At 39.7% G+C, this 22,400-nt stretch overlaps 1 protein-coding gene across 1 annotated transcript in view; it reads left to right on the top strand.

The window, feature by feature from the left end:
• Positions 1 to 21,608, top strand: part of LOC133305161 (pectinesterase/pectinesterase inhibitor PPE8B-like) — a 31,520-nt gene extending 9,912 nt beyond the window's left edge. Inside the window, exons 2-3 of the mRNA XM_061505290.1 lie at positions 20,268 to 20,789; positions 20,911 to 21,608. Coding sequence (XP_061361274.1) covers positions 20,348 to 20,789; positions 20,911 to 21,608 — 1,140 coding nt within the window. The 5' untranslated portion in view covers positions 20,268 to 20,347. The remainder of the gene's footprint in view (positions 1 to 20,267; positions 20,790 to 20,910) is intronic.
• Positions 21,609 to 22,400: the final 792 nt, after the last annotated feature.

Here is a 22,400-nt window from a genome sequence, read left to right as displayed (position 1 = left end):
TAAGTAGTACTTGCACTGAATGTAGGCAATAGACGTATTTAAGTCATGCATTTCTCTGGCCAGTAGAATAGTTGACACACATGACATGATTATTCTGTTGCATTGTACCGATTTGGAACTTGTATTATATTACTGCTTTTGGAACTTATATTGCATATGTAAGTGAGCTTGGGGCGGAGAAATCCTTAAGGACCCCTTGCCTTACTGAGATTTCTGTTTAGAGATCTCACCCCACGTTTGGGGCACATATTTCAGGTTCAGGTAACTCGGGGGTTAAGATCTCGGGCGGCAGGAGGCCAGAGTTGAGTTAGATATCTGCTGTTATGATGATATGTTGGATGCTGACATGCTTTATGATTATTATGATTTTGTTGTTGTTGAGACTCTGTTGGGCTTTGTTGCCTTATTTGGTGAGCATGAGGGTTGTCCATGCCACATTGATTGACTATGTCTTATTTGGATTCGAGTTGTATTAATGTATCAGGATTATGTCTGGACTACGTGTTGTAGATCCGTGACTTAGATATTCACCGTTATTTATATATTGAGGTTATTCAGTGTACTTAGATTTATTACAATTTACATACTGGCAATGTTTTGAAAAAGGATTAAGTAATCCACTTGGTAATATTAATGACGTCATAATTGAAAGAAAAAGTTATTCCGCACATTTAATTAAGCGTGGCTTAATACGATGACATGATAACAAACCGGGTATACACGGGTGTTACAACCCCCCATCTATTTCAAAAAAATAGACATCTCCTTCATCCAGACTATCATCCTGCGTAGTAGAGCAACAAATCCTATTACTACCGTCCTTCAATCACCATTTGGACCAGACTTAATAGTGTGTGGTCAATCCCAACATCTCTTGGACCAATCACTTCTCTTTATCAATATGCTGGTTATTTGTATAATTACAGATATATGTATTTATGAACTATCAATTAGCTTTAATGAGCTTGAGTATAAATCCAATAGCAATTTTTTCGGGATAAGTTATTTGGTGTGTTGGCAAATGATGTTGGGACACAGTCTATCAAATATCAATACGGAAGTGAGTAAGTTCATAAAGTCGAGCACACCAGCTAGACACATGGCGATCGGCCTATGAGCAGGTTGGCCAAAATTAACAAAAATGCAGAAACACCAAAATTGAAATGGAGAGAAAATAAACAACGAAATAATTTTTAATGTGGAGAACCTTCCTAATGAATAGGAGTAAAAATCACTAGACCTAGTCCAACAATAATCTTCCACTCTATAAATAGTAGGATTACAAGTTGTTCCTTTGTGACTCACTAGAGGATTTCACAATTTCTTCTTTGAAGAGATTGCACACTCAAACTTCTCTATAGAGGAATACAAATACACTGGCTAACCATTCCACTAATGAATTTCATCTCATTTTATAAATAGGGCAAACCTTCCAGCTATTTCATCTAGAATCTTCACTTTTGTGAAGAATGGTTGCATTTATTAAGATGATTTAGATGTTCAGTCTTGGAGCAATTAATATTCTGAATCTCCCATTTCTAAATTTAATGCTTCGGGCTGGTCATTCTAGCACCTATACAACAATCTTCAAACTTCCTTCTAGGTACTGGCTTTGTCGTCATGTTCAACCAGCTCAAGTTGGTATGCACCTTTTCGAGCTTAAGGTGTTTTCCTTCTAACATATCTTGAATTTACTGATATCTCACATCTATATATCTTCGACGGGAATGATAGGTAGAATTTTTTTGTCAAGTGTATTGCACTTTAATTGTCACACTTGAGCACATATTTTTCTTGCTTATGGCAAAGTCCAAGGAAAAAAATTCTTCAACCACATCATCTATTGGCCTGCTTCAATCGCGACAATATAGTAGGCCTCGATCATTAAGTGTGCAATACTTTTTTGCAATTTATATTTCCATAAGACTTCTCTCCTTGCAAAGTTTTTCAAATATCTTATTGTTGACTTTCCAAAATCAGTGCCTCTCCTTAAGTCATCATTTGTGAAGCCTTGTCCATCTCCAGATTTGAGGCATAATTTTGTTGTTCCATGAAGATACATGAATATCCACTTTACTTTTTTTCAAAGCTCTTTGCCAGGATTTGATAGAAACCGACTTACCAATCCTACCACATAAACAAAGTCGGGTCTTGTACACACCAACTGTACATCAAGCTTCCAACAACAAACTGATATGGGATCTTTTGCATCTCATCCTTTTCCTCATTAGAGCTCAAATAATGCTTTTTAGTTTAACGTGTCTGGCCAAGTAATACTAATTGTTTTGGATTTGTCCATATTGAATCTCTTCAGGATCTTTTCTCTATATTTCTCCTAAGTTAGTCACAATAGCTTCCTTTGACAATCTCTTACTATCTTGATCCCAAGGTTTTACTTTGCATGACCGAGATCTTTCATCTCAAAGGACATGTTCAAGGCATCTATATTCATTTTGTCTTGCCCTACAATTAACATTTCGTTAACATATAAAAGAAAAGTTAAAAATCTACTGCATCATACCTCTTAACAAATATGTAGTGGTCAATTTCTGTCTTCATGAAGTTAAACTCCATCATGAAGGATTCAAATCTCTCATACCACTGTCGAGGTACTTGCTTTAATCTATAAAGGTTTTTATTCCATGTACGGTTCATATTAATGTCATTTTTACCACAATAGAGAAAAAATTTATCAAAGTCTACACCCATCTTTTGATAGCAGCAATTTATCACAATTCTGGCCTTGTATCTCGGCATTAGGCTATTCATTTGATATTTGATTTTGAACACCCATTTATTCATCAAAACTTGTCTCCATTTTGGAACCTTGGTTAATTCATAAGTTTGATTTTCATACAAGGAATACATCTCGTTCTACATGGCCTTCTCCATTCTTTCTTCTTAGAGCTCATCATTGCTTCTCCATAACTCTGGGCTTCACCATCTTCAACAGCAATGATGTATTCGTCCAAATGATATCCTGTAGAAGGTCGTCTCACTCATGTTGAATGTCAAGTTTGAGTTCGTTGTTGAGAGTCTGACTCATCATTCTTGTCTTGGACCTCTGGATGACCTATTTCACCTTTAGTAGGTGCAACATCCCAAGCACTAACGAGGGGGGAGTGATCGTCGGTGCAAAGAGGCACGAACAAGGAGCGGCTCCTGACAGGCTTCCAGCGATGAGGGTACATGAATGACTCGAATTAACACCTGAAAGAGAGAGATTCCAGAGACTGTGCCGGTATGGGACGATACAGTTGAGGATAACTTATAAAAATTAATTGGTACTGCCTATGCTAACAAGATGCATATACTTTTCGGTAGCCCGGAACGTAAGAACTCCATAGTTAAGCGTGCTTGACTTGCGGCAATTCTAGGATGGATGACCTCCTCGGAAGTTTTCTCAGGAAGTGTGCGAGTGAGGAAAAAGCACACTAAAAAGTCTCGTGTTAGTGTGTGAGGTTAGTCATTGATTCTTGCAAGCGGCTGGGCGTTACAAGTTGTATCAGAGCAGGCCTCTCTTCTAGTACGGTGTGGTTCGAGGACGAACCAGACGGAAGCTGGTGGGCATGTAACATCTTGAGCGCTGACGAGGGCGGAGAGTGATCGCCGGTGCAAAGAGGCACGGACAAGGAGCGGCTCCTGACAGGCTTCCAGCGACGAGGGTACACTAACGAATCGAATCAACACCCAAAAGAAAGGGATTCCAGAGACTGTGCCGGTATAGGACGGTATAGTTGAGGATAGCTTATAAGAAATAATTGGTACTACCTATACTAACAAGACGCATCTACTTTTCGGTAGCCCGAAACGAAAGAACTCCATAGTTAAGCGTGCTTGACTTGGGAAAATTTTGGGATGGGTGACCTCTTGGGAGGTTTTCTCAGGAAGTGTGCGAGTGAGGAAAAAGCACATTGAAAAGTCTCTTGTTAGTATGTGGGGATAATCATTGATTCTTGAAGCGACCGGGCGTTACAGTAGGGAGCTTTTCTTATTGTTGGATGGCCTCTTCGTTGCTTGGTTCATTTTGTTCTCTCTATTTCATCTCAGATAGAAGGTACTGAGTCTTCACTATGAATAGGTCAAACTTTAGGCTTTCTGAAATATACAATATTTTGATCTTCAAAGAAGATAACTTCCTAGCTTCTAACAACCTTTCCTGCTTTCCTGTTGATGGAGTCCCAAAATCTGCGGCCATACTCACATCTCGAAGAACTGAAGTATAAACACTCATTTCTCTTTGCATCAAGTTTTGCTCTTTTGCCTTTAAGAATATGTACATAATCTCTTCATTCAAAGACTTTGATATGATCTTAAGAAGCCTTCTGACATGTCTATACTTCTTAAATTTATTACATAAATAATAGTCTTGACAACCTCACCCCAGAACGACTTTGGAAAACCTGAATGAGAGAGCATACTTCAAAAATGTTATTCAATAGTCCGGTTAATTCTCTTAGTTGCTGCATTCAAATGGGGTGTCTTGGGTGGCATCTTCTATAGCCTTATTCCTACTAACCTGCAACAAATGTCAAACAAGTTACAACATTCTTCCTTGTCTCTTGTTCAACTAGGGCAAAAAATTCGTTAAACGCTTGAAGTACTTAGTCCTTAGATTCAACAAATACACCACACTTTGCGGGAATCGTTATCAATAACATAAAGAAAATAATGTGCCCCACCGAGAGATCTTTCCATCATGGAATAGACGTTAATATGGGTTAAGTCTAGGACATACCTTCTTTTGTCTTAGTTCTGGCCTTACGAAGGAAACGCGTTGTTGCTCACCAGCAAGGCAATGAGTGTGTCTCTCTAACATCTGGCATTTGACACCAAGTAATAATCCTTTCTTGGTCAAAATTTGAAGTCTTTTCTCGCTTGTGTGGCAAAATTGTTTGTACCATAACTTCATGTTGCAACCATCTTGGACTATTTTTACTTCTCCACCATTAAAACTTTCCTTATATTATGTATAAGGAACCTTTTTCTTGTCTAGGGCGACCATCATACTATCCTTGGCGAATTTCCACTTTCCAGAACCAAAGTAACTCATCAATCCTATAGCATCAAGCTTTCATGTCTAGATGAGATCAAGGCATATGTTCGGCACATGCCTGAACTTTTTCAGCACAAGCCAACATTCGACATCTGTTGTCAGAGTTACTTCACCAATTCTTGCAATCTTACTCGAGACTTGATTTTTCATCTTCATAACTCTGAAGTCTCCAAACTTTCATGATGAGAAGAAGAATTTGTATGGAGTAATGTGAATGATACACATGAATAAAAAATCCAAGCAGAATCATCATAAGCAACGTTTAAAAAATTATCCTCATTTAGGAGGAAGACCTCATCATCAGAGTTGGTAGCCACTACGATGATGCACTTGTTGTTTTTCTTCTTCGGTTCAATCTAACCATTCTTAACAATACCACTATTTTAATCTCTCTTCTGTAACACCCCGTGTGCACTCGATGTATTATCTCAATTATGGTATTAAGTGCAACAGACTACTTAAGAATTAATAACATAGTTGCTTTACATCACTACTAAAGTTTGTAACTTAAATAACTACATAGCACAATAAATATGAATTAACTTTTTATTCTCGTAGTCTCCGATTACAGCTACCATTAATTTAGGCTAGCACATTCATTTCTAATAATAACTTATCATATAAAAAATAGCTCAAACAATCAGCCCAACAATTATCAAGATTTCACAACAAACAGAGTAAATAGAATTCTGGCAGCTAATAGTCTAATCTAAATTGCAAACTTGTCTTAGCTCTTTCAGTCTTGGTATTTTAACACATAAGACTGGACATCTAGGGATTTAAAATGACATCTCATTTGCTGTATTTTAGTAAGAATTGAAAGAGTTATCGTCCTTTCAAAATAGGCTGCTAAATTCTTGACAACAAGCGAGATATGATTTATAACAGCTTCGATTCCTCACGAAATGAGAATGCGATTGATATTCATAAATTCTAAAAATTGGACACATGAAACTAGACTTGGGTCTTTAAAATGACGTATAATATGACCTGTTTGGTTAAGGGACGAGAGAGATATGATTTTTAAAAAACTGGCCTGAACTTAGCAACATGAAATACAAACTTGGATAACATTTATTATTTTAAAAACTAGGAACAACTAACTAATCATTAATTCTATATTCTAGGAATTAAAAGTAGATATCATAAGCTTTAATTTGATGCCTTACATGTCTCATTTGGTTAAGAATTAGATAAGTTATGTACTTTCTAAGTTCTCCCTTACATTATTATGATAAATAACATATTCACATAGTTTCACAAATTTAACATCAAGACTATACTTGATATTTACATATCTCCTTTCAAGGATTTAAACACTTTTCATCCACCTAATGAACCATATCAAATGCATAAACCAATTTATCTAAAAGCTTATTATTCATAATTCATTCATGAATTCAAAAAATAAGGCTTCAAGCCATCAATTAACATTAACTATGTCTTCATACATGGATTCAAATGTAAAATATCATAAGTCTCATATACATCATGTTAAGCACTTTGATTACAAAATGTAGTTCTCAAACTCAATGAAATAGCCTTTAATGCAAACTATACAAGTTTCTCCAAAAGTAAAAGGCTATACAATATGCTTTCCAAAACACACACACACACACACACACACACACACACACACACACATATATATATGGCCAAATTCAAAATGTAAAGAGTTCTCATGCTCTATATGGGCTTCTTGTCCTGAGAGGTTCCACCTCCTTCACCTGCAATAACTAAAACATAGTCCCCAAAAGGGGTGAGATAATCATCTTAATACGCTCAAGGTCCTTGGAGGATTCATCCACCCATGAGTTCCCTTCCTGGAAGAAAGGTTAGTACACATGGCATAAAATACAACATATAGCTATAGGCAAAATAGAAATGATTGACTTGTGCACCCGGTACACTTGGATAACTTCAATGAGTTATCTCTTAAAGCGAGTGTCCGTAAGGAACTTCCAAGACAAATTGTGCACTCGGTACACTGGAACTCTCCGATGAGTTATCTCCCAAAACAAGTGTCCGTCTTAGGATAAATCCCCCAAGGGAAGGCCATACAATGTTCAATTGGCCAAAGAACTAAACAATCAAATCATCACATAAACTTTAAATTATGCATTAGCTTTTTCACTAATTATACAATCTAGCCCCTAATGCTTGTTTATTGGCTCACCCACCAATGATACAACATCTCTATGTGAATGCAATTATACCACACAACTAACGAACCAATAATCATCCAATATATAACCATTACCCCAAAGAAGCATGATATAACAACAAAAGGGATAAATCCTAAGGTCCAAGAGTTTATCTCTTGAAGAGGTGTCCTCCAAAGCTCTTTATTTGTGTCCAAGAGACCAAACTACCAATTTCCACACTAATACCACATATTCCAAAGGTATGGGTGTGATAAACAATACATAAAGTTCATAAACAACCAAAGCAATAATTGAAATCTCTTCAAAAATGTCAATTTAAGGACTTACCCTATTCTTGAAGATTCAAGAATCAATGCCTTGACCAAAGGAAGACTCCAATGGTTAGTCTTCCACCAAGATTCTACTCAGTTTAACACTACGTTAGACACATATAAAACCACCATCAATATTCATCAATTAACCTATAAGTCATAAAACCCCCACTTTGTTCATGACCCAAAATATAAAAGTGAGTTCAATGATGATTCCAACACTTCTTCTCCACAAACCACAACTCCCTCACATCTCTTCTAAAGGAAAATCATATTCATTTCAATACCCACCTATTCGAAACACAAAAACCTCTTTGTACAAAACCCTAAATCATGAAATCTACATGAAAACCTAAAGGGTTCATAGTCTTTTACCTTAAAAGCTTCAACCAAGTTAGAAATAAATGTTTTCAAGCTTCAACACCTCCTTCCTTGACCACCCATGGATGACGCTCGAAAATAGGTCTTGAGGAATGGATTTTTCTCTCACTCAAAGCTTCCTAGGTTGAAAATGGTTAGTGGGCTTTGATGTATATGGAAGATGAAGCGAAAAGATGAAGTAGAATGGCTTCCTCACATGTTTGGTCGATGGGCACAATGACAAAGAGAAGAAAAGAGAGACCCTCAACTATCATGGAGATGGTTCATGATGTAATGAAACAAATAAAAGGTGAATAGAGTGTTTTGTTAATTTTGACTAAGACAAAATATTTAAATGTCAAAAGACTTATTCATCCTTCTTGCTTAACTTCCTCTCAACCACTAACTTAGAGTATTAAATATGTGATTTTAGGCTCATAAAAATTATGGAATGGTTTCCACTAATTTATTTTTAAGTTTCAGGTAATTTTTCCAAATTACAATTTTACCCCAAAACTGTCATTATTTGCATTTTTACCTTGAAAATTAGATTTTTCATCTAATTAACCTTTCTTAATTATTCAATAATCCCTAATTATTCCATTTAATTATTCAGGTTATTATAGTTTCAAAGTCTGGTAATCAAACTTCTTGTGACCTACCTTCTTATAGTAAAAGCAGGCGAGCCCCAACTTTGGCCTCGACCGTCCTCTTGACTTGTCATGGCTTTGGCTTTTGCTCTGGCCTCGGAAGTCGAAACTGCCTCTGTTTTCTACAACATTTACTTCTAATATGCTTGACATACCTCATTTTCTTCTCATGGACTCTTCGTTTAGGAGACTATCAGCAACAAAATCCATTGTTAGTATTCCTTTAGGAGCCAAATTGCTCAATGTCATAACCAATTATCTCATCTCTCAAGCAATGAATTGAGAAGCAAAAGATCTTGGAACTCATAAGCAATTTTCATTTTAACGTTCGACAATTGATTTAGAACTCATTTGTATGTATTGAGGTGTTCAATCATACTTTAACCCTTCTTGTACTCCAGCTTTACTAGACGACGTACCAAGTGCGCCTTGTTAGTGGAAGTCTTTTTTTGAATCATGTACACTAGCTTCTTCCTGAGTTAACGATCATTAGTGTATTGTTACACATCCTTGAAGAGGCCTTTATCAATGTATTTCCTGATCATGATCACAACCTTCCCATTCAAGATTTCCTAATCTTTTATTTATTTTCCCTTTAGTCTTTTAGAACTCAAAATGGGCTCATAAAGGTCTTTGAAATACAAATGATCTTTCATCATCGGCTTCTAATACAAATAGTTATCTAATGTTAGTTTAAACATGTCATCGTCATGCGAGACGCCTCCCCTCATCTTTTATTTCCTTAGAAGTGAGTAAGTTCGTCAAGTCAAGCACACCAGCTCGACACTTGGAGGTCAGTTAATTATAGGGTTAGCCCAAACAAATAGAAATGCAGAAACACAAAAATGCAGATGGAGAGAAAAAGAAACAACATATAATACATTTTAACATGAAAAATCTCCCCTAATGCAAATGAGTAAAAATCATAGGACCTAGTCCAAAAAAATTCTTCCGCTATGTGAATAGTAGAATTACAAGTTATTCCCTAGTGACTCACTGGAAGATCACACAATTTCTTTTTTGAAAAGATTACACACTCAAGCTTCTCTATAAAAGAATACAAATACACTGGCTAACCTTTCAGAATCTTCACATAAATAGGGAGTGATTGCATTTATTGAGGTGATGTAAATATTGAGCCTTGGAATAATAAACTTTGTACATGTTCAACTACTATAACATTAAAGGAAAGAACATATCTCAACAAATAAATAGGATGGGCATGAGTATAGCGCTACTATAAAAAAGAAAGAGCCAGCTTTGTTAGGATTTGAGCTAATCCTAACATCTATCTTTTCTACATAATAATAGAATAATTATATATTGTAATGCCTGGCTGCTTGCAGGAACATTGACTATCCCCACAAACCAACACCCTACTTTTCAACGTGCTTGACTTAGAGCAGTTATGGGATGGGTGACCACCTCTAGAAAGTTTCTCATGGTGTGTGTGAGTAAGGACAATGCACGTTGAAAAGTTTTGTGTTGGTTTGTGGGGGGACAGTCATTGATCTTGCAAGAGGCCGGACCTTACAAGTGGTATCAAAGTAGAGCCTCTTTCCCAGTACAGTGCGGTTCGAGGACAAACCAGGCGGAAGCTCGGGGCATGTAACATCCCGAGCACTAACGAGGATGCCGGGGGGGGGTAGATATTCCTTTAGCACGTGGGTCAGGCTGTACCACCAGTCCAGATAAAGCCCAGTGTCTGGAGTCCAGCCCGCTAATGTGGGAGGGGTTGTGATAGTAAAAAGGCTCTGAGCAGGCTTCCAGTGGGAGGGGTACATGAATGAATCAAATCAACATTCGAATGAGAGGGATCCAAAGATTGTGCAAGTATGAAACTGTACAGTTGATGATAGCTTAAATGAATTAATATGTACTACTTATACTAACAAGATGCATCTACTTTTCGGTAACCTATAACTTAAGAACTCCATAGTTAAGCGTGTTTGACTTGGAGCAATTCTAGGATGAGTGATCTGGTGGGAAGTTTCTTAGGAAGTGTGTGAGTGAGGACAAAACATCTCGCGTTTGTTTTTGGGGACAATCATTGATCCTGTAAGTAGCCGGGTGTTACAAGTGGTATCAAAGCAAGGCCACTCTCAGTACGGTGTGGTTTGAGGACAAACCAAGCGGAAGCAGGTGGGTATGTAACATCTCGAGCGCAGACGAGGGCGAAGGTAGATATTCCTTTGGCACGTGGGCCGAGCTGTACCACTAGTCTAGATACAGCCCAGTGTCTAGATTCCAACCTGCTAAGATAAGAGGGGTTGTGACAGTAAAAAAGTTCCTAGCAGGCTTCTGGCGAGAGGAGTATATGAATGAATCGAATCAACACCCGAACGAAAGAGATCCAGAGACTGTGCATGTATGGAACTGTACAGTTGATGATAGCTTAAATGAATTAATATGTATTACTTATACTAACAAGATGCATCTACTTTTCGATAGCCCATAACTTAAGAATTTCATAATTAAGCATGTTTGACTTAAAACAATTTTTGAATAGGTGACCTCCTGAAAAGTTCCTTAGGAAGTGTGTAAGTAAGAACAAAACATGCTGAAAAGTCTTGTATTGATTTGTAAGGACAATTATTGTTCTTGCAAGCGCCCGAGAATAAATAGACATATGTGATTTTTGTTATGGTGTATATATATATCTCACTATTCAGATTCTTTGAATAAATATAGACAGAGAAAAGAGTAAGTTTTAGTCCTTGAGGGGCTGTTTGGTATGAAGCAAAATTTTTTTTGCCCTGGAAAGAGTGGTATGGAACATAAGTTTGTGATGTTTAGTAGGAGGAAAATCTAAATTGAATACTGGAAAAAATGTCTCTCGTTGAAATATTTTCTATATGAAAACGTTATGATGTTTTGCCATTCAGAACATGGAATAAAAATCTGACCACGCGGGAGGAAAGTAAATAAAATTTTATGAGACAAAAACACCCTTATCACCCTTTTCAAGTTTGGATATGCAGCTTGTAGCGTCCACCCTATGTTCTCATCAAACCGACAAGCGTTGAGGGTCGGGGTTGGTGGTTGTCCACAGCTTCGCTATACAGGAGGTGCAGATCGTGTGTCTGGTGGACGAAAAGGTGGCACAACGCCAGATTGGCACAAGGCTTTATCCACGAAGAGATGTGACAGAAATTGAACATGTACCATTCAGTTCTGTGAGCCCACTATGTACCCTTGAGGGTAATGTTATTATATGGATTATACCCCTAGCTGAGGTAAAGACCAGGCTAGAAGGTATTATTCCAAGAGGTAGCAAGCTGATATCAATGGCAGACAAATAGTAAGAGTATGACTTGGAAGTAAATGGGCATAACAACAGTACATAAAAGATATCTTCTGGTGTGCCCCATGAGGGCTATTTATAAGGAAGATGATGCGGGTTGGTGAGGTGGGGGTCAACCCTTCTTGGGATGCACACCCATGATGGCAGTGTTAGGCGTGGTTGGCGCTGCCACAATGGCAGTGCTGCAACCACTGCACCTGGCGATGTCAGCACTGAACAAAGGGGCAGATTCCTTTGCAGTGCTTATGGCGACTGCCTTTAGCAGTTAATGTCCCGAAGTGGGACATTTTGGTGTATCTCTTGGACGTGCTGCAGTCTTGGAGATCGTGAGGGTCTACATCAGCCCTAAGGGCTGACGCGAAACAAGGCTGAGGGTTGGGCCTGAGCAGTTGGGCCACTCCAGTACTTGGGCCATCCGGAACAGGAGTCCCCCAGCTTGGCAGCAACCGTGGGATGGTGCCAAGTTAAAGACTTTGGTCGTTCCCGTCAGGGCGGTGTGAAACCGGCGCTCTACCAAAGCGTCTTTCGAGAGGGAATTTACTACAAAGCCTTTTATCGCCGTGGCGCCATGAGCCCCCAGCCTGGTTATAAGCATAAGTTGGCGCCCCGGTAGATAGGATTTGGCGACGCATTGTTTGGCGATGTGAAATACTTGAGCACGGGCGATTGCTTTTGGTGATAGCTGTAACACGGTCATTGATGATGGGGATTGGTAGGTGACGGAAGCGAAAAGGCTGCCTCTTAAAGACACTTTAAGAGGCTTTTCGGTTTCCGAGGAGCCGTAATGATGCGTTATCCCATCATTACTATTTATTGCAGGCATCCAAGCGTCATAGGGTTCGGCGCATTAATGCGACGCGACTGGTGACTTGTCCCTTTGAAGTGACCACTTTGCCCCCTCTCCTTAACCGCCCATCGCACGATGAGCGTGTCATCGTACAGTTAAGTGAGGAGGACTTACATGTGTCTGTGTGGGACCTCTCTCTTCCCCCCCTTTTTTTTATAAAGGGGGAGAGCCCCTTTGTTGGGGCTCTTCCTTACGCGAAACCTACACTGTTACGCTTTGCTCAAAGTCTTTGTTCCCTATCCTCAGTTCGGTGTGATAGTGCCGGTCTTCTTTCTCTCCTTTTCTGCGATTCTCAAGTATAGTCCTTCTTCTCTTGTCGTTTCTATTCTCATTTCTGGTTGTCCTCTACTCCTTTTTCTGCTGTATCGATGGTTAGGTTTACAGAACCTATCCCCGGCCTCATACTTCCTGAATCGGAAGTAGAATTCAAGGAAGAGGAGTTTGACGAGGCCTTTGAGGCACTGGGGAATAGTGCGGTGGGGCCAGCAATGCGAGAGTATCTTGCTAGTTGCGCCCCAAGTCGTCCCTTAGTTCCTGGGGTTGAGAAGTTTCCCCATGGGAAAGTACCCGAACTTCTGGGTTTCAGCGAAAAGGAGATTCAAAATCTCCTTCCCGAAAGAGCTTTAGGTCTTGTCCTCCCGTATGCTGGTGAGGCATCATGTTCCAATCCCCGTAGTGGGCGCTGCAGAGTGCGCCACGGTTTAGTTGGTGAGAAGAATTCCAGATCTGGCGGGCGTTCGCCTGCCGGCTCTAGGAGGCAGAATGTCGCTTCACGTCGTCGTGTTTCTCGGCGTTCTGATCTTGGAACTGGGCGATTAATTCGACCCGTATCCAACATCAATCGCCTGCGACAAAATCGTCCCTTGGAGTATTATTTCCACCCTCGCCCTTCTTCAGTTTCCCTTCGTTCATCTTATGGTCAAATTCCCTCCATTCCCCAATCTTTCCATCGTCGTATGTATGATGATTCCACAGAGAACCGTTTGGGTAGATACCACCCGGAGGATGGTCGCCTTACAAGGAATGGCGTGTGGGACGCCATTTTTGAGGACATAGGGCTTTATAAGATACCGGCTGCTTGGTGGCCTTCTAACCTGAGCTATTCAGATTTTTATTCAAGTTCATCAGATACCTCAGATTCTGATGGTGAGTTAACTGTTTAATTTTTTCTTTTTCCTTTTCGTTGTGCTTGGCGTGGGGGGTGTTGGAGGTGACAGGAGTGTTGAAAGGGTGGGTTGGACTATCTCGTTTCCTTTTGCAATGGTCTTCCCGGCGTTAGTGAAGTTTAGAGGATTGACTGTGTGTTTGTCGCTCCTAGGTAGGACTTATAAAGATTTTCCAGACTTATGGCGACTGTTCAGTCGGACGACGGTCTCGGGGTGCGGGAGTGGGTTGATTCACTGGTGGCCTCAACCTCTTCAAGCTACTCTGACAAGAGCATCTTACGCAGCCACTATAAAGGTGTGCCTAGCTTCAGCATAACTGAAAATGGCGCAATGGAGGCGAAGTGGCAACCGGTCGCAGTCGGCGCTGATCGTCGAGCTTGTGACGCGCCTCTTATGGCGCAGCGATCACGGTGGCGATTTATGGTGTACAAAACACACTTTACTGATCAAGAGGTGAGGTTTCCGTTGTCCAAGTTCGAGATGGAGGTGCTATCTCACTTACAGGTCGCATCTTCGCAACTGCATCCCAACGCTTGGGCGTTTGTCAGAGTTTTTGAGAGTATATGCAAGTATTTCGATATGGCATACTCTGTACGATCATTCTTCTACTGGTTTCAAGTGTCGCCATCCAAGAAGACGAAGCTTGGTTGGGTTTCATTGAAGGCGGGCAATGCGATTGGATCAATATTTGCCCGGTACGCCAACTCTTATAAGAATTGGACGCGTACCTTCTTTTGGATTGAACCAGTGCTAAGCGAGGGCGAGCTCCCTTTCTCTGTTGATCCGTCGAGTGGGGAGTGTCGGTTTCCCATATACTGGACTAAGGCTCACTACGAAACGCCGGCCGGTCAGTACTCGTTTGCTCTAGGGGTCCTGTCTCCTGGGGAGGTACATGCGATCAATTGGTTTTTGGAAGTAAAGGGGGGTCTTGACCGGTGGCCCACGAAGCAAGTGTTGTGCCATGGAGGTGTGGTTGCGTTCAATGTTGTTTTATTTGTGGCGGTTTATTCTGTCGCTTCTTGTGTTTACCCTTTCTTGTGTTTATACTAACTCGTGTCTTTATTGTTTGTAGTTGGAAACATGGCGACCGATGCGTTGAAGCTTGCGCGTGATGCAGCAGCTAAAGTGAGGGCCAAGCAGGGCGTAGCGCCTCAGACTCAGACCATCCTTCCTTCAAAAAGGAAAAGCTTGGACAAGGGGAAAGCCATAGAGGTTCGCCCTAAAAAGAAGAAAGTTCGGTCTGCTGCTGACATCCCTGCTGGTGAACTTGAGAAACGGGCTAATCGCCCTATTATTATAGATCCCACTGGCGTGACTGGCAACTCTTCTGCAAGTGAATGAACTCTTGGTTCGGGATTACGAGGTGCGACAGCGAGCTTGACACTTCCAAGATCTTCCCAGGCGAGGCGCACTGAGCCTTCTGGGGGCGATCTGACCCGGGACGACGCTTCTGAAGGCGATCCGGCAATTAACAATGCTTCGGGCGATGGAGGAGATGACTACCCTGCTGAGCCGTCTAAGGCTGTAGGTTCACCTCCTCTTCCTGAAATTCTTGTGAGCAGGGCGCTCAGCTTGTCGGAGAGGAACCTTGTCCACGGCTTCCCTAACATAAGGCGTCCCAAGATGGTAATGCCTGCGCGTTTTGACCGTCAGCAATACATGGACTGCACCCAAGTGATAATTGGCCGTCTCCTGGGCCAATAGGAGATTACTATGGATTTTGAGGAACGATGCTCCCAACAGGAGGATCGTATTGTTGATTTGGGGCGGCAGGTGAATAGCTTGACCGCTGACGTAGGGCGCCTTGGCAAAGAAGTTGCTGACAGGAAAGCTTCTTCAAAATCTCTGACGGCGCAGTTAAAATTGGCAGAGGACGCGGTGAAACTATTGACCGCCGATAAAAGCAACCTGAGTCTGTCAGTGGAGTATTTGAAGAAGGAAAAAGAGACTCTTTCAGCAGAGAGAGATCAATTATCTTCAAATTTATTTTCCGCGCACGGGAGCCTTCACGCCAGGGATGACGACTATAAGAAGGCTGCTGAGCAAGTGGGAAAGCTGGAAGAGGCTCTGGCCGATCTGATGTACGATTCTTTCAACAACGCCCTCAAACAGGTTGCCGTCAGGTATCCTGGTGCTGACTTAACTGGCCTGGATCCGTCTTATGATGTAGAGGATGGCCAGATTGTAGAGCGCCTTGAAGGTGATGGTGAAGGTGATTGAAACGTCACCAGAGACTGACGACGATGAAGGGGCTCGCGACGTGCTTCCTATGACTGACACGGACAGTGATCATACGCGAGATGGTGATAGGCGTGTTACGCCAGCCGATCCTGTTCGTGGCGGTGGTACTGATAACGTGACCGCTGGGCAGGTTGAGATTGTTCAGGCGTCAGTGGTGGTTTCGTCAGCAGTTGAAGAGGACTCGACCGTTCAGGCTCAGGACGTTTAAGATGTTCTGGCCACCATTCAGGCGCCAGTTTTTTTTTTTTTTGGCGCGATTGGTATGTCAACTGCGGCCTTTATGTTGTAAAAACTATCAATATCAACGAGTGGATTTTCTTTGCATTTGTCATTTTTCTCGCTTTATCTAAAGGACCACTTTGTTTTTCTTGTCTTTTCCTGCGAATTAAGCCTAATTTAAGGGCGTTGTCTGGGGGTGAGGACCATCCCAGTCCAACTGCGGCAAGGGTGAGACCATCTCGCTTGTTGGGCGTTGGATGGGGGGAGGACCATCCCAGTCCAACTGCGGCGAGGGTTGGCTGGGGGCGAGGACCATCCCAGTCCAACTGCGGCGAGGGTGAGAACCATCTCGCTTGTTGGGCGTTGGCTGGGGGCGAGGACCATCCCAGTCCAACTGCGGCGAGGGTTGGCTGGGGGCGAGGACCATCCCAGTCCAACTGCGGCGAGGGTGAGAACCATCTCGCTTGTTGGGCGTTGGCTGGGGGCGAGGACCATCCCAGTCCAACTGCAGCGAGGGTGAGAACCATCTCGCTTGTTGGGCGTTGGCTGGTGTGCCCCATGAGGGCTATTTATAAGGAAGATGATGCGGGTTGGTGAGGTGGGGGTCAACCCTTCTTGGGATGCACACCCATGATGGCAGTGTTAGGCGTGGTTGGCTCTGCCACAATGGCAGTGCTGCAACCACTGCACCCGGCGATGTCAGCACTGAACAAAGGGGCAGATTCCTTTGCAGTGCTTATGGCGACTGCCTTTAGCAGTTAATGTCCCGAAGTGGGACATTTTGGTGTATCTCTTGGACGTGCTGCAGTCTTGGAGATCGTGAGGGTCTACATCAGCCCTAAGGGCTGACGCGGAACAAGGCTGAGGGTTGGGCCTGAGCAGTTGGGCCACTCTAGTACTTGGGCCATCTGGAACAGAACACAAAGAAGAAAATGAACATGGAGAGAGGGAGAGAGAGACAGAGAGCGAAAGAGATAATGTTCTGATGAGGTAAATTATGATCGTTTGATGACAGGATAAATTCAACAAATTTTTAAATTTATGGGCACTTTGGTAATTTTGGATAAGATTCCCATCATTTTTTCCAATCAACCAAACATAGTTAGTAAAAATTAGCACAAGTTTTCCGGAAATTTTTTTGACCTACTAAACATTTTTTTGTAACTTACTCGGTAAAAAACTTCCAATCATTTTCCAGGTGAAAAATAGTTCCCAGTAAGCAAAAAATTTCTGCCGTACTGAATGCTCCCTGAATGTAACTTTCTTTTCCCTTCAAATTTAGTACTTCAAAAAGTCAAACAGACGTTTGCTTACCTTATCGTATTAAGGTAATTTGCACAATCTCTTTCATCAGGAATGTGATGTGACTCTGGTTAAAACTTTTATCTGTCGTATACACCGGCAATTATATTAAAACCTAGAGAAATACTATTTTAATTTTACATGAGATAGTTATTTTATTTTTTCTTATTTTGAAAATCACATCTTTTTCTTTCTTTTTCATTTTTGCTTTTTATTGATGGGCTCCACTTAAACTCTCTCTATAACATGAGAGAACTACTCTCATGTAATATAAGATTAATATTCCCCTAAAACCTATTGGGTGAATAATCCGTGTCTAACATTTTCTTTCTTTCTTTTATATTTTGTGATATTGTGTGTGATTATTCGGTCCCAATATTTCATAATTTTAATTTTAATTTTGTGAAACACTAGCTGCACAATTCTTTACCATAAAAACACCTGCTAGTTTGCATGCATAATAACAATACTCAAAAAACAAATGTAACTCAATATATCCGCGTATACCAGGTGGAAAAAACTTTAATAATGATTGCTTTTTTTTAACGTGACTTTAATGCACGTCCACATCTCTTACTAAACTTATACTGAAACCGCAGTATTGAATATTTGCGTGCCTACCCAGACTGGCCTAAAAAAAGAATGAGGAAAAACAAGACCCTTTCATACTTTGTCAGCTTCTCTAATTACAAACACCGTCCTGCATGGACCCCTTTAAAAAAAAACGAATCATACTTCTTTTACTTTTATCGATGGAAAAATAAATAAGATGATCATATGAGAAAGATTAAGAATTTTTCTTTTGAGTTACGTTTGCAAAGGAAAAAGAGGTAGCAAGTAGCAAGAGGAACTTATTTGGCAGATGTTGAGTTAGAACTAAGGACAAAATCCAAGTATGGAGTTGTCATTTTAATACAAAGGTCTAATATGCGTATTATTTTTCTTATATTATTTTTAAAAAAAATAAAAAATAAAAAATAAAAAATAACGTGTTATATTTTCATTAAAAAATAATATTATAAACACTTGAAAATGTTCATTGTCATTCTAATATATTTAATATAAATTTTAATTTTCTATAATTTAAAAAATCATTAGCTTGGTTAATGAAGAAAAACATTTTAAATAAAGAATAATCAAATAAGAATAACGTTAAAGACATAAAAGTAGTAATACAAGGTTTCCGGTTTTTTGATTTGGTTGGGAAGTTTTTTTAAAGCTTATATTATCAACATGAGTAACATAAGTATTAAATTAATTAATATTTTTATTAGTACCGCTTCCCTGCATAACTTCATATGAGACGTCACTCAAACAAGGGCATTTGATGAAATCAAAGAAAATTTAAAAAAAAAAAAGGAAGAAGAAATAAGATAATTACAACATAACCAAAACCATCTAATTAAATTGGTAATTATTTTTATAACTGTAATAAATTTCTAAAAGTCCCTGACTTGATTAAAAAGCCACCGCTTTCAAACTATTTAAATAAACTCTCAGTAAAGTCTTAAACGTGACCCAAAGGTCAAGATGCAGAACCAGAGTTGAAGATGGGTTTGGTTCATTTTGAAGGGTAACATTGAATAATGCTAACCAGTTCATACCATTTTGAAGGTCAAGACATAGAATCAGAGTTGAATAGCTACTCCAAAACTCTGAAATTACTAAAACTATTATACACACCCAACTCTGTTACTGTTATGTAGCCCTTTCCTTTAACGACCATATAATTAGAACTTACCATATGCAGCACACACAGTTTTTCAACGCTTACCTCCAAATCTGAACCCTCTTAAATTCCCTTACCTGTACATGTTAGTGTTAACCAGTTCATCAAATTCCTAATCTCCCTTTTCCTCTTTCTCCTTAAATATGCAGCAAATTAAAGGGTTTCAGTATCTAAACTGAAGTTTTTTTTTTTTTCTTTCATTCCAATGGCTCTTGCTTCAACAAAACAGATGAATCCAATGTCCCATATCACATTCATAATCTTCTTGTTGGTGGTGGTCTTGTGCACCCCATTTAATGCAGCTGGTTTCTTTGGACTAGAAAGCCTCAAGGTTTCTCCTTCTGAATTTGTTAGCTCCGTGAGAACAGTATCTGATGTTCTGCAAGATGTTACCTCCATTCTTCATTCTCACTTCTCCAATGCCAGTGGCTTTGCAGAATCTCGTCTTTCTAATGCCATTTCTGCATGCTTAGATTTGCTAGACTTGTCATCTGATATGCTTAACTGGTCTATGTACGCTATTGAAGGTATCATTGTCTAAATTGGTTACCATTCATTGTGTTTGCTATTTCCTATGAAACCAACCTCAAGTCTCAACCACAATAACATTCCATAAAAAATGGCCGGTTATACTAATCACTACTTTATAGTTATCATATCTTATTTTCATCTCCATTATACTAAGAATAATAAAAAAATGGTAATAAAATAGAAAATATAATAAAAAGGTAGTAAGCATAAGCTGCTTAGTTTCTAAATACTAAACACAACGATAAAACAGTGATATAAAAGTGGTGTGGTTTGGGGCTTTCTCCTCTTTACAAATTGAAAACAGGGGATTTCTACCCATATTTGTTACTTTGTCACTTATCAGTTATCACTATGACAAAAAAAAATGAGGGTATTATTTCTTGCAGGGAAGCATAACAGTACTGGGAACCTGAATTCTGATTTGAGGACATGGCTAAGTGCTGCATTGGCGAATACAGATACATGCATGGATGGATTCGAAGGCATCAGTGGCAATGTGAAGGGTCTAATATCCACTGGAATTTACAAAGTGAACTCCATGGTTGAGCAACTCCTCACTCAGGTGCACCCTTTTTCAGAACACTTCACCAGCCAGAGCCATTTTCCTTCTTGGGTTGAACCAATGGATCAGAAGCTGCTTCGGTCAAATGGGGTGCATGTGGATGCTATAGTAGCTTCTGATGGGACTGGGAATTTTACCAAGGTGATGGATGCTGTGTTAGCAGCACCTGATTATAGCATGAAACGTTATGTTATACACATAAAGAGTGGTGTTTACAACGAGAACGTTGAGATCCATAAGAAGAAGTGGAACCTCGTGGTAATTGGAGAGGGTATGGATGCTACTATTATCTCCGGTAACTTGAGTAACGGTACAAATGTTACCACATTCAAAACAGCTACCTTTGGTAAGAATTTCTCATTTTTTATGGTGACAAATTGTATATAACATGTGCTACAATTTATATTTTATACTAATAATTCTTTAGGCCCAATTCTCATTTTTCAAGTTTAAATTATTATGTGAAGCTGCGAATGGAAGAGGGTTCATAGCACGAGACATTTCATTCAGGAACACGGCAGGGCCTAAAATGAAGCAAGCAGTAGCACTAAGATCAGACTCCGACCTCTCTGTATTCTACCGATGTGGTATTTTTGGTTACCAGGATAGTCTTTATGCACACGCCTTGCGCCAATTCTATAGAGAATGCAAAATCACTGGCACTGTTGATTTCATCTTTGGTCATGCCACTGCTGTGTTCCAAAACTGCCAAATATTGGTCAAGAAAGGCTTAAAAGATCAAAAGAACACCATCACAGCTCAAGGGAAAAAGTACCCAACACAATCATCTGGTTTCTCAATCCAATTCTGCAACATTTCAGCAGATTCTGACCTTGTACCCTTTGTTAATTCCACACAAACATACCTTGGCAGACCATGGAAACCATATTCTATAACAATTTTCATGCAATCCTACTTAAGTGATGTGTTAAGACCTGAAGGGTGGCTAGAGTGGAATGGTTCCTCACATTTGGACACATTATATTATGCTGAGTACAACAATTATGGACCAGGAGCTGGGCTAGATAAACGAGTGAAATGGCCAGGGTACCATGTGATTAATGATTCTACCCAAGCTAGTAACTTCACTGTGGCACAATTGATTGTGGGTGATCTTTGGTTGCCTTCAACTGGTGTAACGTTCACTCCTGGATTTGGGGATTAGAACACTGGAACACTGCCATATCTTGCCTTGCTTGTACCTACTTCATCAACTGGTTATTATTTAGATCAATGGAGAAATTATTAATTATAAAATAATTGCATTGATGATAGTTTGGTGTTCGCTTTAATTAATTAGCACTCCATTATTTAATAATTCCCTATATTTGATCTGGGAGTTGCATGCTTCTCATTTTGGATTTTTTTTTTTTGGTAACATATCATTTTGGATATTTATTAGTGCGATACCGCACTGCAAAGGGTCACTTGAACCTAGTTTAAGTGTTTATCCTTTTGTAAATGACACAACTTATATTATTTTACTTTCACAAAAAGGTGGGACCAACACTTTTTTTTTTCAACTCTCTCTCTCCACCTTTATCTATCTCCTTCTCTCTCTTAAAATGACACAATTTTACATTCTTTAAAATGACACACACTTTATCCTTGTTTTTATGTGACATGAGATAAATTTTCTCATGTAACACATAAAAAAATTAGTAAAATTCACTTTTTTTTTTCTTTCTAAAATAAGTATATCTCTCACGTTTTTTTGTATATTATATGAGATAAATTATCTTATATAACATAAAAAATATATTCCCATAAACGAATATGTCATATGGCTCAGTTTGAAAAATGTGGTAAGTGAGATGTATTCTTTTGAAGAGAAGTAACTTTATTTAGGATCCGTTTGGATGAGCTTTTAAAAAAAAGAATTTTTAAGAGTTGTTTTTCTAAAAGAATTTTTTGTAAAAGTCAAAATTATGTTGCGTTTGGATGCAATATTTGAAAA

The sequence above is a fragment of the Gastrolobium bilobum genome, unplaced genomic scaffold (assembly GCF_033153095.1).
Source record: "Gastrolobium bilobum isolate Gb01-03AN ecotype WA unplaced genomic scaffold, APGP_CSIRO_Gbil_v1 utg27305, whole genome shotgun sequence".
Classification (NCBI taxonomy): Eukaryota; Viridiplantae; Streptophyta; class Magnoliopsida; order Fabales; family Fabaceae; genus Gastrolobium; species Gastrolobium bilobum.
This window is presented reverse-complemented; position numbering and strand designations above follow the sequence as displayed.